The sequence below is a fragment of the Pempheris klunzingeri genome, chromosome 10, assembly GCF_042242105.1.
Source record: "Pempheris klunzingeri isolate RE-2024b chromosome 10, fPemKlu1.hap1, whole genome shotgun sequence".
In the NCBI taxonomy this organism is placed as follows: Eukaryota; Metazoa; Chordata; class Actinopteri; order Acropomatiformes; family Pempheridae; genus Pempheris; species Pempheris klunzingeri.
In genome coordinates this window covers 27,070,228-27,083,684 of record NC_092021.1, presented here as the reverse complement: position 1 = coordinate 27,083,684, position 13,457 = coordinate 27,070,228, and the positions used below count along the sequence as shown (strand labels likewise).

The 13,457-nt window shown below is 48.5% G+C and overlaps 1 protein-coding gene across 1 annotated transcript in view; it reads left to right on the top strand.

The window, feature by feature from the left end:
• LOC139208921 (titin-like) overlaps window positions 1–13,457 on the top strand; it is a 210,071-nt gene that overhangs the window by 64,000 nt on the left and 132,614 nt on the right. The window contains exons 39-56 of the mRNA XM_070838698.1: window positions 347–628; window positions 2,052–2,330; window positions 2,436–2,717; window positions 2,814–3,092; window positions 3,382–3,669; window positions 4,854–5,132; window positions 5,705–5,986; window positions 6,141–6,419; window positions 6,897–7,184; window positions 8,153–8,440; window positions 8,572–8,862; window positions 9,829–10,116; window positions 10,443–10,553; window positions 10,675–10,960; window positions 11,236–11,419; window positions 11,501–11,584; window positions 11,914–12,181; window positions 12,396–12,431. Coding sequence (XP_070694799.1) covers window positions 347–628; window positions 2,052–2,330; window positions 2,436–2,717; window positions 2,814–3,092; window positions 3,382–3,669; window positions 4,854–5,132; window positions 5,705–5,986; window positions 6,141–6,419; window positions 6,897–7,184; window positions 8,153–8,440; window positions 8,572–8,862; window positions 9,829–10,116; window positions 10,443–10,553; window positions 10,675–10,960; window positions 11,236–11,419; window positions 11,501–11,584; window positions 11,914–12,181; window positions 12,396–12,431 — 4,374 coding nt within the window. The remainder of the gene's footprint in view (window positions 1–346; window positions 629–2,051; window positions 2,331–2,435; window positions 2,718–2,813; window positions 3,093–3,381; window positions 3,670–4,853; window positions 5,133–5,704; window positions 5,987–6,140; window positions 6,420–6,896; window positions 7,185–8,152; window positions 8,441–8,571; window positions 8,863–9,828; window positions 10,117–10,442; window positions 10,554–10,674; window positions 10,961–11,235; window positions 11,420–11,500; window positions 11,585–11,913; window positions 12,182–12,395; window positions 12,432–13,457) is intronic.

Sequence of the window (13,457 nt, the reverse complement as noted above, 5' to 3'; positions counted from 1 at the left end):
GACTTGGCGGTCAAAGGTTGGACTTGCATCTTTTAAATCTCTCTCGCGTGGCTGTATTCATCTCACATCTGCATCGCTGGCTAAGATTATCCATCCCATTTCCCCGGCATTGCAGCACTTTCATTGTTATCATATGAAGCTTTTTCACTGCTGCAGCTTCTCATCAAGAACTGACTTTGTGATGCATCTGCATTTTCCACAACCGTCCCATCTGTGCTGCTAACCCATCGTTGTCCGCTCATGTTCTCAGCTTATCTCATCTGCTCACCTCTTGCCTGTCATAACCATCTATCTTAAGTGTCCCTTCATGCTTCCAGCAGCTAATGTTTATATTTTGGCTTTTCAGAACCACCTGAGTTTGTGCTGAAACTCCCTGCCGCTAAGTTTGTGAAGCAGGGCGTGTCACTCCGCCTGGAGTGTAAAGTCAGTGGCACAGCCCCTCTGAAAGTGACCTGGTACAAACATGACACCAAGGTCACGGATGGGGGCAACTACAGGACATCATTTGTTGACTCGGTAGCAGTCCTGGAACTGCTGTCCTCCAGATTTGATGATGATGGAGTTTACACCTGTGAAGCTCAGAATGATGCTGGCAGTGTCAGCTGCAGCACCACACTTACCGTTAAAGGTCAGCCTCTCACTGACTCCCTGATCATCACATTTTATTCATGGTCTTACTCTCTGACGCACTGGCTGCTCAGTGCGTTCAGACTTTAGTCAAAGTTGTGTTGAAATGCTTAAAGCTGGAATACGTAACATTTCCATCTGGTTTGGTGGAGTCAAACAGTCAGACTGGCACTCGTACGTTGGTTTGAACGTTCCCTTTTTTCCACTGCTGACACATTTTAAGATTGCTGCTTTTTCTGGGCAATTCAAATAAAAACATGCTTGAAACTTTGTGTGTGAAATAAACAGCCGGATGCACGATCATCCACGCCTCAGCCATTTTAGCCGTAGTTCCAGGAAATGTTCACAACGTGGCCATCTAGCTGCCACACATGCCACAAGTTTGGCCTTTGAGCTGTAGTTCCAACAAATCCCCAACAACTTCGCTATGCTAGCTGCCATCAAACATTCACAAGTCCACCATCAGGGATGTTCTAGCATCCTTAAAAATATGACATGAATACAAAATCCCAACTATCTCAGTTGTACTCAGCAGCTCTGGCCACAAGTCCCTGTTTTTAGTTGTACTTGTTAGCTGTATTCATTATGTAAGCGCCGTCGGACACTCAGTCCATCCTCTGAGTTGTAGTTCCAACTAATTCTACATCGCTTCTGCCATCTTAGATGTAGTTTCAACAAATATTTATCCTGTTCCAGCAACCAACCAACGACTTTGACATCTTAACTGCAGTTTCAGTGCACCTCCACACAACTCCATCTGAGCTGGAGCTCCACTTTACCACAAAGTCCTATAACTTCGCCACGGTAGCTACCATCAAACATTCACAAATCCAACATCTGTGGTTTATTTCCAACGTCCTTTAACAAATAATTTAACTATCTTAGATTTTCCAACCAATTCTACATAAATTCTACCTGCTCAGCTGGAGTTTTAACAAATTCCACATCAATTCAATCATCTTAGTGATAGTTTCAAGTAATAAACAACTCAGACTTCACTGTGGTTCCTCCAACCTCCCACATCAACATCTCCATCTCAGCTGTAGGTCCAACAACCTTTCACAGCAATGTGGCCATTTTAACCGTAGTTTCAACATATAATCAGACCTCAGCAGGCCTCCCACCACAGATTTCACTTTCTTAGCGGTGGTTCCCTAAACTTGCCATAATTACTATGCCATTTTATCTGTGGTTTAAATTTTCACACAGATTCCTCCATGTCAGACAAACATTCACAACAGCGCCATCCTGACTGTAATTCAACCAAACCTCCTTCAGTACTCCGCCGTCTTAGCTGTGGGCCTTTTGCCACTGCAGAGCCTGACATCATGTGAAATGTTATGGGTTTCAGCTTTAGGAGTTCGTCATGGATTCTTTTCCCGTGTATAGTATGACTTTTTAACAGTTTCCTGATCTTTTCGTAGAGCCCCCATCTTTTGTCAAAGTACCTCAGCCCGTTGAAGGGCTGAAGGGTAAGGACGTGAGTCTGTACTGCGAGATGAGCGGTACAGCTCCGTTCCAGATCACCTGGTTCAAAGACAGGAAACCTCTGATGGAGAGCAGGAAGTATAAGATGGTGGGCGAGGGCAGCTCAGCTACGCTGCATATCATTGGGATAGACGCCTCGGATGTCGGCGAATACGAGTGCAAAGTGTCAAACAGTGTAGGAAGTGACACCTGCCAGACGTCAGTTAAACTCAGAGGTCAGTAGAAATTGCGATAGTCTCAGCTGAAAATCACAAGTATTAGATTTTCAAATGGCATTGTCACCTTGCTGACCCTTTTGCGCTGTTTCTTCCTCTCTTCAGAGCCGCCATCGTTTGTGAAGAAACTGTCACACATGACAGTGGTACTGGGAGAGGAGGTGACCCTTGTGGCCACTGTTAAAGGCTCTGAACCCATTACTGTGTCCTGGGTTCAAGACAAGGATCACATTCTCAGGGACGGTGACAACAGGAAAATCACCTTTGAGAACAACCAGGTCGCTCTTAAAGTTTTTAAGGCTGATGCAACCACGGCAGGCAAATACACCTGCCAACTCAGAAACGATGCTGGGAGTGTGGAGTGTTTCGCTAACTTGACTGTTCTAGGTTTGTAAACATATAATTCTCTCTTTCTCAGTTTTTTTCCTCCCCCGCCGCAGGTTTGATTAAAGAAACATGTTCTGCTCCTTCTTCTGATTCCAGAACCGGCTAAGATAGTGGATAAACCCGATGCTCTGAGTGTGACGGCGGGCGATATCGCCGCCCTAGAGGTCAAAGTGTGTGGAACCCCAGAACTCACACCTAAGTGGTTCAAAGACGGAGTTGAGCTGGCCTCCGGGAGGAAGTACAAAATCTCATTTTCTAGGATGATTTCCAGCCTCAACGTGCTCTCAGCTGAGAAAGTGGACTCTGGAGAATATACATTCGAGGTTATGAACCAGGTTGGGAAGGACCTGAGTAAAATTAATCTCACCGTCTTAGGTTGGTATCTCCTTTCTACGTGGAGTTTGATGACTAGGGCTGGTTGTTGTTATCCCAGTCTGCATAATGAGACCTGAGATTTGGTGCACCAACATGTTGTCTAAATACAAACTATCCAAGAACTTTTCCTAAATTAAATCAGAAACTATCTGATTGAGACACTTTCAGTATTTGACAGCTGTTGATACTTTTGCACTGAGGATCTCACTCCCAGCCCAGTTAACAGTAATATTACATTTACACTTGTCCTGATGCACCACTAACTCTTTGTTTCCCTCCTTCTAAACAGATAAGATCGTACCTCCAACCTTCTCCAGGAAGCTGAAGGATTGCAACACAGTTGTTGGAAATGCCGGAGAGATGGAGTGCAAAGTGTCGGGCTCTCCACCTTTCACCATCTCATGGTACCACGACGGGGAGGAGATACAGAGCGGACCGAATTATGAGATTTCATTCAGCGACAACAGCTGCGCGCTCAAAGTACCGACGCTGAAGCTGTCCGACTCTGGAGCGTATAGATGTAAAGCCGTCAACAAGGCGGGATCCAGTGAAACCACAGCGTCTTTGGTTGTCAAAGGTCGGTCTGCGAGCTTCTCATGTAAACGAATCATTCTTACAGTCAGAGGCCAGAAGGTAGTTTTACTGCTACTGTGGTGGAAAATTGTCTGCAAAGGACTCAACACCATGAAGTAATGCACAAAACACAGATGGTTGAAGATATAGAAATATTATTTTACAATAATAGGAGACAAACCTCGTTCACAAGAAACCTGAAGTGAAGAGCTGATTCACAGGACAACATGTGACACTCATGGCATTTTTAAAGACGTCCAGTTCAGTTCAGAAACTCTCTTTTATATTTTAATGACTTGAATATTTTTCAGACTGAGACATCTGATGACCCCCCCCCTTGGATGTTTTTCACTGTTTTCTGATGTTTTATAGACCAAATGATTAATCTATAAATTCATCTATTGATGAAGAAAATAATGGGCAGATTATTCAGTAATAAAAATAGTCGGTCAAATACACTCACTCATCACAGAATATTAACACTAATCAGTAAATCCTGTTTAGTGATGAAACTGATCATTATTGGCTCACAGCAGCCTGATGGAAATCAATAAAGTGGTTTACTCTGACGTCACGACCTCATTAAGGTCAACCGTCCTCAGTGATTTTGGCTCTATGATGGTTTGTGCCACATTATCGTGGTTCCATTTTGTCGAAGGACCTCATGACCACACTGATTAAATCACGACAGAAAAAACAGCTCCTGATTTGAGCGGCCTGTGGGATTCAGACGGACGTTAACGTTTATGTGGAAGGAGCCTTTACATCTACACGTTTGTACGGGAGCCCAGAAGGGACAAGCAGGACGTTTTGTTCTTTATGTTGTTGTTGTTCTGAGTGAATGGAGAGGACCAGTCTGTGTTCTGATAGATGGAGGATCAGACTTCTGCAGCCTCACCAGTAGATGGTGCTAAATCCTACAGACTGCACCTTTAACTAGTTCAGTTCTTAGATATCTTAGATGTTTGATCTCCGTTAATAATAATGACAGTAAACTTTATTCATACGGCACAAAGTGTTTGATGAAGTTAAAACAGGATCAAAACATTTCAGGACGCTTCAGATTCAGAATAAAAGAATAAAACACGCTAACAAAGATCAGAACAGTAAACAGTGTTGGAGGAAGCAGAGCAGCAGCAGCAGTGATGAAATATGAGTTTTAAGTGATGATTTACCCGTCTGCTCCAGAACCTCCATCTTTCGTGGTGCCACCACAGCCGCTGGACGCCATGCCGGGCTCCAACGTGACGTTCTCCGCCATGGTGAAAGGCAGCGCCCCCCTCAGGCTGAAGTGGTTCAGAGGGGCGAAGGAGATCCAGGCCGGTCGGGGCTGTAACTTCTCCCTGAAGGACAACCAGGTCATCCTGGAGCTGCTCAACGTGGACCGATCTCACGCCGGAGAGTACACCTGCCAGATCATCAACGACGCTGGGAAGGAGAGCAGCCCAGTGACCCTCAGCGTCAAAGGTCTGCTCCTGCTCCTTCTCTGCTCCTCTGTTCCTCCTCTGCTCCTCCTCTGTTCTTCCTCTGTTCCTCCTCTGTTCCTCCTCTGTTCTTCCTCTGTTCCTCCTCTGCTCCCCTGTTCCTCCTCTGTTCCTCCTCTGCTCCTCCTCTGTTCCTCCTCTGCTCCCCTGTTCCTCCTCTGTTCCTCCTCTGCTCCCCTGTTCCTCCCCTGTTCCTCCTCTGCTCCTCCTCTGCTCCTCCTCTGTTCCTCCTCTGCTCCTCCTCTGCTCCTCTGTTCCTCCTCTGCTCCTCCTCTGTTCCTCCTCTGTTCCTCCTCTGCTCCTCCCCTGCTCCTCCTCTGTTCCTCCTCTGTTCCTCCTCTGCTCCTCCTCTGTTCCTCCTCTGCTCCTCCTCTGCTCCTCCTCTGCTCCTCTGTTCCTCCTCTGCTCCTCCTCTGCTCCTCCTCTGCTCCCCCTCTGCTCCTCCTCTGTTCCTCCTCTGCTCCCCCTCTGCTCCTCCTCTGCTCCTCCTCCTGTCTTCTCCTCCTGTCTTCTCCTCCTGATATGGTGTCTGTTCTGTCTGTTTGTGTGGCTCAGAGCCGGCAGCCTTCTCTAAGAAGCTGAAGGACGTGTCTGTTGAGAAGGGCAAGCCGTTGACTCTGGAGTGTTCGTACACCGGGACGCCGAAGATCACGGTGAACTGGTACAAAGACGGCCAGCAGATCTTCGCCTCCTACAAACACAACATCACCACCACCGAGAGCTCCTGCATCCTGGAGTGTCTCAGCACTGACGACAAGGAGGCGGCAGGAAAATACTCCTGTCAGGTGTCCAACGACGCCGGAGAGGACAAGTGCGACGCAACCGTGTCCGTCCTCGGTGAGTTCGGCTTCTCCTGGCCGTGTTTACGGCACTTTAGTAGACACACAACCGAACAGGAGAACAAAACAGTGCTGTTGTAGTTCCCGCTGTGGCCACCAGGCGTCAGGCTCCTCACGCTTCCTGTCTGAATGTTGTGCTTTTGTCCCTGCAGAGCCACCGTACTTCGTGGAGTCCCTGGAGCCCATGGAGGTGACGGCCGGAGACGCCGTGTGTCTGAAGTGTCAGGTGGCCGGGACCCCCGACATCAAGGTGTCCTGGTTCAAGGCCGACGGTAAAGTCCGCTCCAGCCCCACCTGCAAGCTGGAGTACTCGAAGGGCGTCGCCTGCCTGAAGCTCAGCAAAGCCTCCAAGGCCGACATCGGAGAGTACACCTGCAAGGCCGAGAACCACATAGGCTCCGCCTCCTCCACCTGCAGGGTCAACGTGCTCGGTGAGCCCGTCTCCCCTGCTGCCCTCACAGTCTGAGGTTTGACAGCAGGATCAATATCGTCTTCACAGACTGTCCAGACGTCCTCTTGAACCGTTCCTACGATAGAAAACGTGTTTCTTTGTGTGTGTCGGTTAACTTGAGTTCACAAAGAGTTTACAGACAGAAACAGACAAACTAAAAGGATTAAAGAAAAAGAAAGTTGAGCTTTTTTAAACCCTTTTATGACCAGTTTTTGACATAAAGTCTCTTTTTTACAAAGATCAGGTCAGATTGTTTTCTTCTTCTCCTTTTTACCGTCTGGTTCAGGTCATTGATTAGCTGCAGCAGTGACTTTGATGCCCACAGTCAGTAACTATAACCAGGGAACATGTTCTTATGTGTTAATGATACCGTTAGATGTGAAGTCGTCGTGCTGTAGGATGAAGTGGGAACATGAACACTAACCACGTCCACTCACTGTCCCGTCTTGTCCTCCAGAGGCCAAAACGCCGCCGTCCTTCCCGAAGAAGATCACCAGCCTGCAGCAGACGGAGGGACTGCCAGTCCGCTTCGAGTGCCGCGTGGCCGGCTCCTCGCCCGTCGAGGTGTCGTGGCTGAAGGACGGCGAGCCGCTGAGGCAGCGAGACGAGTTCTCCATGTCGTACGACGACAACACGGCGGTGCTGCAGATCGCCCGCGGCGAGATGAGGCACTCCGGGGAGTACACCTGCGTGGCCACCAACGGCGTGGGCTCGGCCTCCTGCAGAGCCAAGCTCACTCTCCAAGGTCTGTGTGGCGCCGAGGAGCCGTCGCTTTACGTCTACGGTTTCACTGCGGCGTGTTTGACTCATTAGGGAGTTTCTCAACTTTCTGTGGCGTCAGACCCCAAAGTTCAGGTCCCACAGTTACTGCGGCTACAGCAGGAAACACAGAGCCTTGTTTTAAGACCTTTTTAGGCTGATTGTGTTACAGGAAAGTGACATTACATTAAAAATATCATCATGGAAACGATCCCTGCAGAGAGAGAGAGGGTAGATCAACTGATAGAGGGTAGATCAACTGATAGAGGTAGATCAACTGATAGGGGTAGATCAACTGATAGAGGGTAGATCAACTGATAGAGGTAGATCAACTGATAGAGGGTAGATCAACTGATAGAGGGTAGATCAACTGATAGAGGTAGATCAACTGATAGAGGTAGATCAACTGATAGAGGGTAGATCAACTGATAGAGGGTAGATCAACTGATAGAGGTAGATCAACTGATAGAGGTAGATCAACTGATAGAGGGTAGATCAACTGATAGAGGGTAGATCAACTGATAGAGGTAGATCAACTGATAGAGGTAGATCAACTGAGTCTGTGTGTGTGTGTGTTACTGTGTGTGTGTGTGTGTGTGTGTGTGTGTGTGTGTGTGTGTGTTACTGTGTGTGTGTGTGTGTGTGTGTCTGTGTGTGTGTGTTACGTGCTGCTCAGTTTTAGAAGAAGATAAAAACGTTTGTTTAAATAGAAATTAAACTTCATATCAAACTAAATCATTTACGTCTGTAAACCTGCTGGACTGAATCATGTGACCAACCAGCGTCGTCGGGGGGGGGGCGTTATTGTGCGCTGCGTTGCCGGGGCGACACAGAGGTTGAGAAACAGTCGGCTGTGACAGCAGACGGTCTGATGAGGCTGTTTGATGCTGAAACTTTTCCTTAAGATTGTTGTTGTTGTCTCGTCTTCCTCTTCCTCCTCGGACCCCCCCACAGAGCCAAGATACCCCCCAGTCTTTGACAGGAAGCTGTCACCGCAGGAGGTGACGGTGGGCGACAGCATTGAGCTGGAGTGTCACATGACGGGCTCTGCCCCCATTAAGGTCACATGGTCCAAAGACCATAAAGATATTCGCTCTGGGGGGAATTATAAGATGAGCTGTGTGGAGAACAGCCCCCACCTGACCATCCTGAAGGCCGACAGAGCCGACACGGGGAGGTACTTCTGCCATGCCTCTAATGACATGGGGAAGGACTCTTGTTCCTCTGACATCTCTGTCAAAGGTATTTTCACCTGGCCGGCCCCCCCGGGTCACCACGGCCCCTCTTCTCAAACACTCTGCCCCCCCGAGGGCGTTCCTTTATGTCACCTGACCTCCTTCCTGTCCTCACCGCCGCTCTCTCCCCCTCCCCAGAGCGTAAAAACCCCCCGGTGTTCACCAAGAAGCCCTCGGAGCACATGGAGGACACGGAGGGGAAGCTGGTGAAGATGGAGGGCCGGGTGTCGGGCTCCCAGCCGATGGCGGTCAGCTGGTTCAAAGACGGCGCCGAGATCCGCAGCTCGGACAAGTTTGACGTCAGCTTCCAGAGCAACGTGGCCGTGCTGTGCATCAAGAGCAGCCGGCCGCAGGACAGCGGCACCTACAGCTGCCGCGCCTCCAACGAGGCGGGGGCCACCACCTGCACCGTCACCCTGGGCATCTCAGGTGGGTCCCACCGCGGCGGTCACAGGGGGGCACGGCGCCTGGATGTCCTGGAAAGTCATGGGATTAAGAGGAGTCTGTTCCAGGCAGAGAGTCAGGGAACCTTTAAGTCTTTAAAAAACAAGAATGTTTTTATTCAGCTCTTCTTCTTATTCAGAGGTTTGTGGTGAGTCCTGGAAAATCAGGGAATTTTGTGGATCTTCTTTAAAAAAAAGTGGAAGTCAGTAATTTTCTTCTTCAGGTTGTTTGTGGTTAAATGAGTCTGTTCACCGTCTGTCTTTACACTTTAGATTCAGTGTTTTCTTCTTTGTTTCTTTAAAAGAAAACAGAAGTTGTTTTATTCATCTAACTAAACTAGTGTTTTCTGGAACATGTGAAAAATGATTCAGACACATTTTCAGTTTTATTTTTATTTATTCTGTCAGTCTGGTTTTAGTTTTGGATCTGTGTAAGTAGTTTTAGTTTAGATCATCTCGTCAGTGTTATGAGGAAGACTGATGAAGGAGGTTTGTGTGTTTGTTTCTTCGGCTTCTTTAACTTTTAACATTTAACATTAGAGGGATTTCTGCTCTCGCTCTTCATGACACATTTACTTCTGTCATAGTCGGAGGTCTTAAAGGACGGAGCTGCTTTCTGCCTCCAGCTTTAATCTTTTTCACAAAATCTTTTCTGAGTGTCAAACAGCTTCTTTGATTATCAGACGAAATTTAAATACACTCAAGTGTTTTTTGTAATTTTGTAAAAGAGAAAAAAACGTCTCTGTGTAAGATGCAGACTAATAACTACGAGAACAGTGAATGTTTTAGATAAAGTTTGCCGGTCGGCCGTAAAGAGCTGCTTTCTGTTTGACCTGCAGGGTTTCTGATGGACAGCTCAGGTGTGCTCACCTGTGATTCCTCCTGGACTGTTACCGTCGTCATCCTGTCAGATTAGGTAACTGAATTAAAACTGTTTCTGACCCTCCCGCAGAGGCCAAGAAGCCTCCGGTGTTCGACGTCCCCCTCAAACCGGTGACCCTGGACGAGGGCGAGAAGCTGAGTCTCAGGTGTCACGTGTGCGGGTCTCCTCCTCTGAAGATCCAGTGGATGAAGGACAGGAAGGAGCTGACGTCAGCCGGCAGCACCCGGATCAGCTTCTCCGACGGGACGGCCTGTCTGGAGATCGGCTCGGCCTCCAGACACGACGCCGGCGACTACCTCTGCAAGGCCACCAACGACACCGGCAGCGAGTTCTGCAAGGCCAAGGTCACCGTCAAAGGTGAGAACTGTGGAGACACAGTGGAGTCCTGTAAACCTGGTCCCTACCTGTCCATATCCCGGTGTCTGCCAGGCTCAGTGTTTATTCTAAATAATGAACTAACCCACGTGTTCCTGCCCGTTTAAGATGTTTGTTCTGTATCAGTTTAAGTCCTGAAATGTTTTTGTAAAGGAAACGATGTCGGTGTTGTTAAAGACTTGACGGTCTGAGAGCAGCTCTCTGTGTGTAGCTACATGAACAGCTGGTTGATCAGTCTGTCTCTCCGTGGAAGTGCTTCCTTTCCTGTTGTTAGTGAATGATAACGTACAGTGTTTTTCGTGTTGCAGAGAAACCAGGAGCAGCTCCGACTCCGGCTGAAGCTCCAGCAGCCGCTCCGACCAAAAAACTGGAAAACCTCTTCTTCATCGAGGAGCCCAAATCTGTTCACATCACCGAGAGTGAGACACACGACATAAACACCACACACAACACGACAGCACGTCTGAACAACGTCCTTTACTTGGTCACCAAAACAACAGATCAAACCTTTGTCCTAACCCCCCACCTGCTGCTCCACAGAGGGCACCGCCACCTTCATCGCCAAAGTGGGCGGCGACCCCATCCCCAACGTGAAGTGGATGAAGGGGAAGTGGAGGCAGATCACGCACGGCGGCCGGATCTCCATCGAGCAGAAGGGCCACGAGTCCAAACTGGAGATCCGTGAGGTGACCAAGTCGGACTCGGGTCAGTACCGCTGCGTCGCCTCCAACAAGCACGGCGAGATCGAGAGCAGCTCCGACATGCACGTGGACGAGAGGAAGGAGTCATCGCAGCTGGAGGGCGACCTCCGAGCCAAACTGAAGAAGTGAGTTCATGTTTCTGGCATTAAGAAGATAATTTCTGCCAGTGTGATGGAAGAAAAGATCCTGATCTCAAAATAATGACTTAACGTCTCAAACTAACTAAAAATAAATCAAAATTATGAAAAACTATCAAAATAGTAAACTCATTATTAACTGAGTATCTTAGATAATAATTTAGTGTCTTAAAATAATGCACTCAGTAACTTGTGTATCATCTTTAACCTGTAACCTGTGCTCGACCCTCTGGTCTTTACAAACGCCTCTGTCTCCTCCTCAGGACGCCATCGAAGCAGAAGAGTCCACAGGAGGAGAAGGACATCGACATTGTTGAACTGTTGAGGAACGTGGACCCCAAAGAGTACGAGAAATACGCCAGAATGTACGGCATCACCGACTACCGTGGCCTGCTGCAGGCCATCGAGCAGCTGAAGAAGGAGAAGGCTGAAGAAAGTGGAAGACCGGTGAGTCCGTCAGCCGCCGGCTCGTCTGCTTGTTTGTGTCTACGAACGTCAAGCTGAACGATGCCGATCTGTTGTTGACAGGAAGTGGAACGTGCAGACAGAGAGTCTGATGAGGACATGGCCCGACTGGTGGCCGACCTGCAGAAGAGGATGGAGCGCACAGAGGTCAGGATGTGTTTACTGGCTGCTGGGAAACCTGAGCTTCACTGTTATACCAGAGTGGTTCTAGATAAACAAAAAGGAATTTACTCTCTTTTAAAGTTATGTTTGTTAGTTTTTGCCTTTATTGGACTGAGACAGTGAAGAAGAAGGCGTCTGACATGCAACAAAGGTCGCTGGCTGGACTGACGTTGCGACCATGTTGTAACCACTGTAATCACTTTAGGTTTTTCCGCAGATTATTACACACCCCTGCTCCTTATTTTATTTTATCTACCTACGATGGTCCTAATAAGCCATTGCCATCTGTCATTAATGTCTTGTCCCTCCTGCAGCCTGTCACCGTGGTGAAGGACATCTCTGATCAGTCCGTCTTCACCGACAAGGAGGCTGTGTTCGAGTGTGAAGTCAAGATCAACTACCCAGAGATCACCCTGTCCTGGTACAAGGGCACCCAGAAACTAGACACCAGCGACAAGTACGACATCAGCATCAGTGGCGACCGTCACCTGCTCAAGATCAAGAGGTGCAGGTCAACCGACCAGGGCAACTACAGGGTGGTCTGTGGGCCGCACATCTCCAGCGCCAAGCTCACCGTCATGGGTCAGTACAGTCACAGCTTATCATCTGTGTCACAAGACTGTAACAAAAACAGCTGATAAACCCCATGGTGGGGTCGGGTGTTTGCACCAGTGGGACAGTTCCTTGGACTATTGGGGGTTTGGGATTACGATCCATCGGAACAATGACATGGCAGCGCTCACTAATCTCTAAGCCCTCCTAACGCTGTGTCTTCTTTGTCTGTTCTGTCTTTCAGAGGTGGAGGTTGAGAAGCATCTGCAGGACACTTCGGGTAAGGAAGGCCAGTCGTGTACGCTCTCTTGTCAGTTGTCCATCCCTAACGTAAAGGCTCAGTGGTTTAAAAACGGCAAACAGTTAGAGATGAAGGGCGGGTACACGTCCGAGGTGAAACACAAGGTTCAGAAGCTTCTGATCACTGGCCTGAAGCCTGAAGACCAGGGCAGATACTCCTGCCGGTACCAGCACCTCGAGTCCTCGGCCGACCTCTGGGTCGAAGGTTTGTACCTGGAAACAACCTGCTAGACGTGGTGGATGTTCTGCCCGCTTACTAACCTCTTTTGACTCCCCTCATCAAACCAAGACTAATGTTGGAAATTTGGGTTTTACCCTCTTTTTTTCTCTTTCTTCTGGGATTTGTCTTCCTCTATCTTAACCTTCTTCACGCCTCTCTTCTCTTGGATTATCTCGCAAGAATCGTCCGCCATGATCATCTCATTCGCTGTCTTCTTACGTCCACCCCCGCCCCACCTTTCTCCCAACCCCCCGTCATCATAACCGTCCCATAAACATTCCTCTGATCATCATCATCATCATCATCATCATCATCATCGTCATCATCGTCGTCGTCGTCATCATTTCTAACCGTGTTGATGTTGTGTCGATGAAAACTACCATTCAAGTGCTGTCATACATTCCCAGTTGTGCTGCCAAACACGTTTACCCATTCACGTCTTTATCTGTTTTAGCTGAACAAATTCATTTCACCAAACGCATCCACAACATCGAAGTCAACGAGCGCCAGTCGGCCACCTTCGAGTGCGAGGTGTCCTTCGACAACGCTATCGTTTCGTGGTACAAAGACACCTGGGAACTGAGAGAGAGCCCTAAGTACAACTTCACAAGCGAGGGCCGAAGACATTTCATGGTCATACGAAACGTGACCATCGAAGACGAAGGTGTGTAGAGCGCCACCAAGCCCCAAAGGCCCTTCTCAAAGCCCAACAGATTTTTTTTCTTCTCATTGTTTCATGACTTGAGTGTTAAAGGTCTTCATTGATAATCCCGTGTAGGCGTGTAC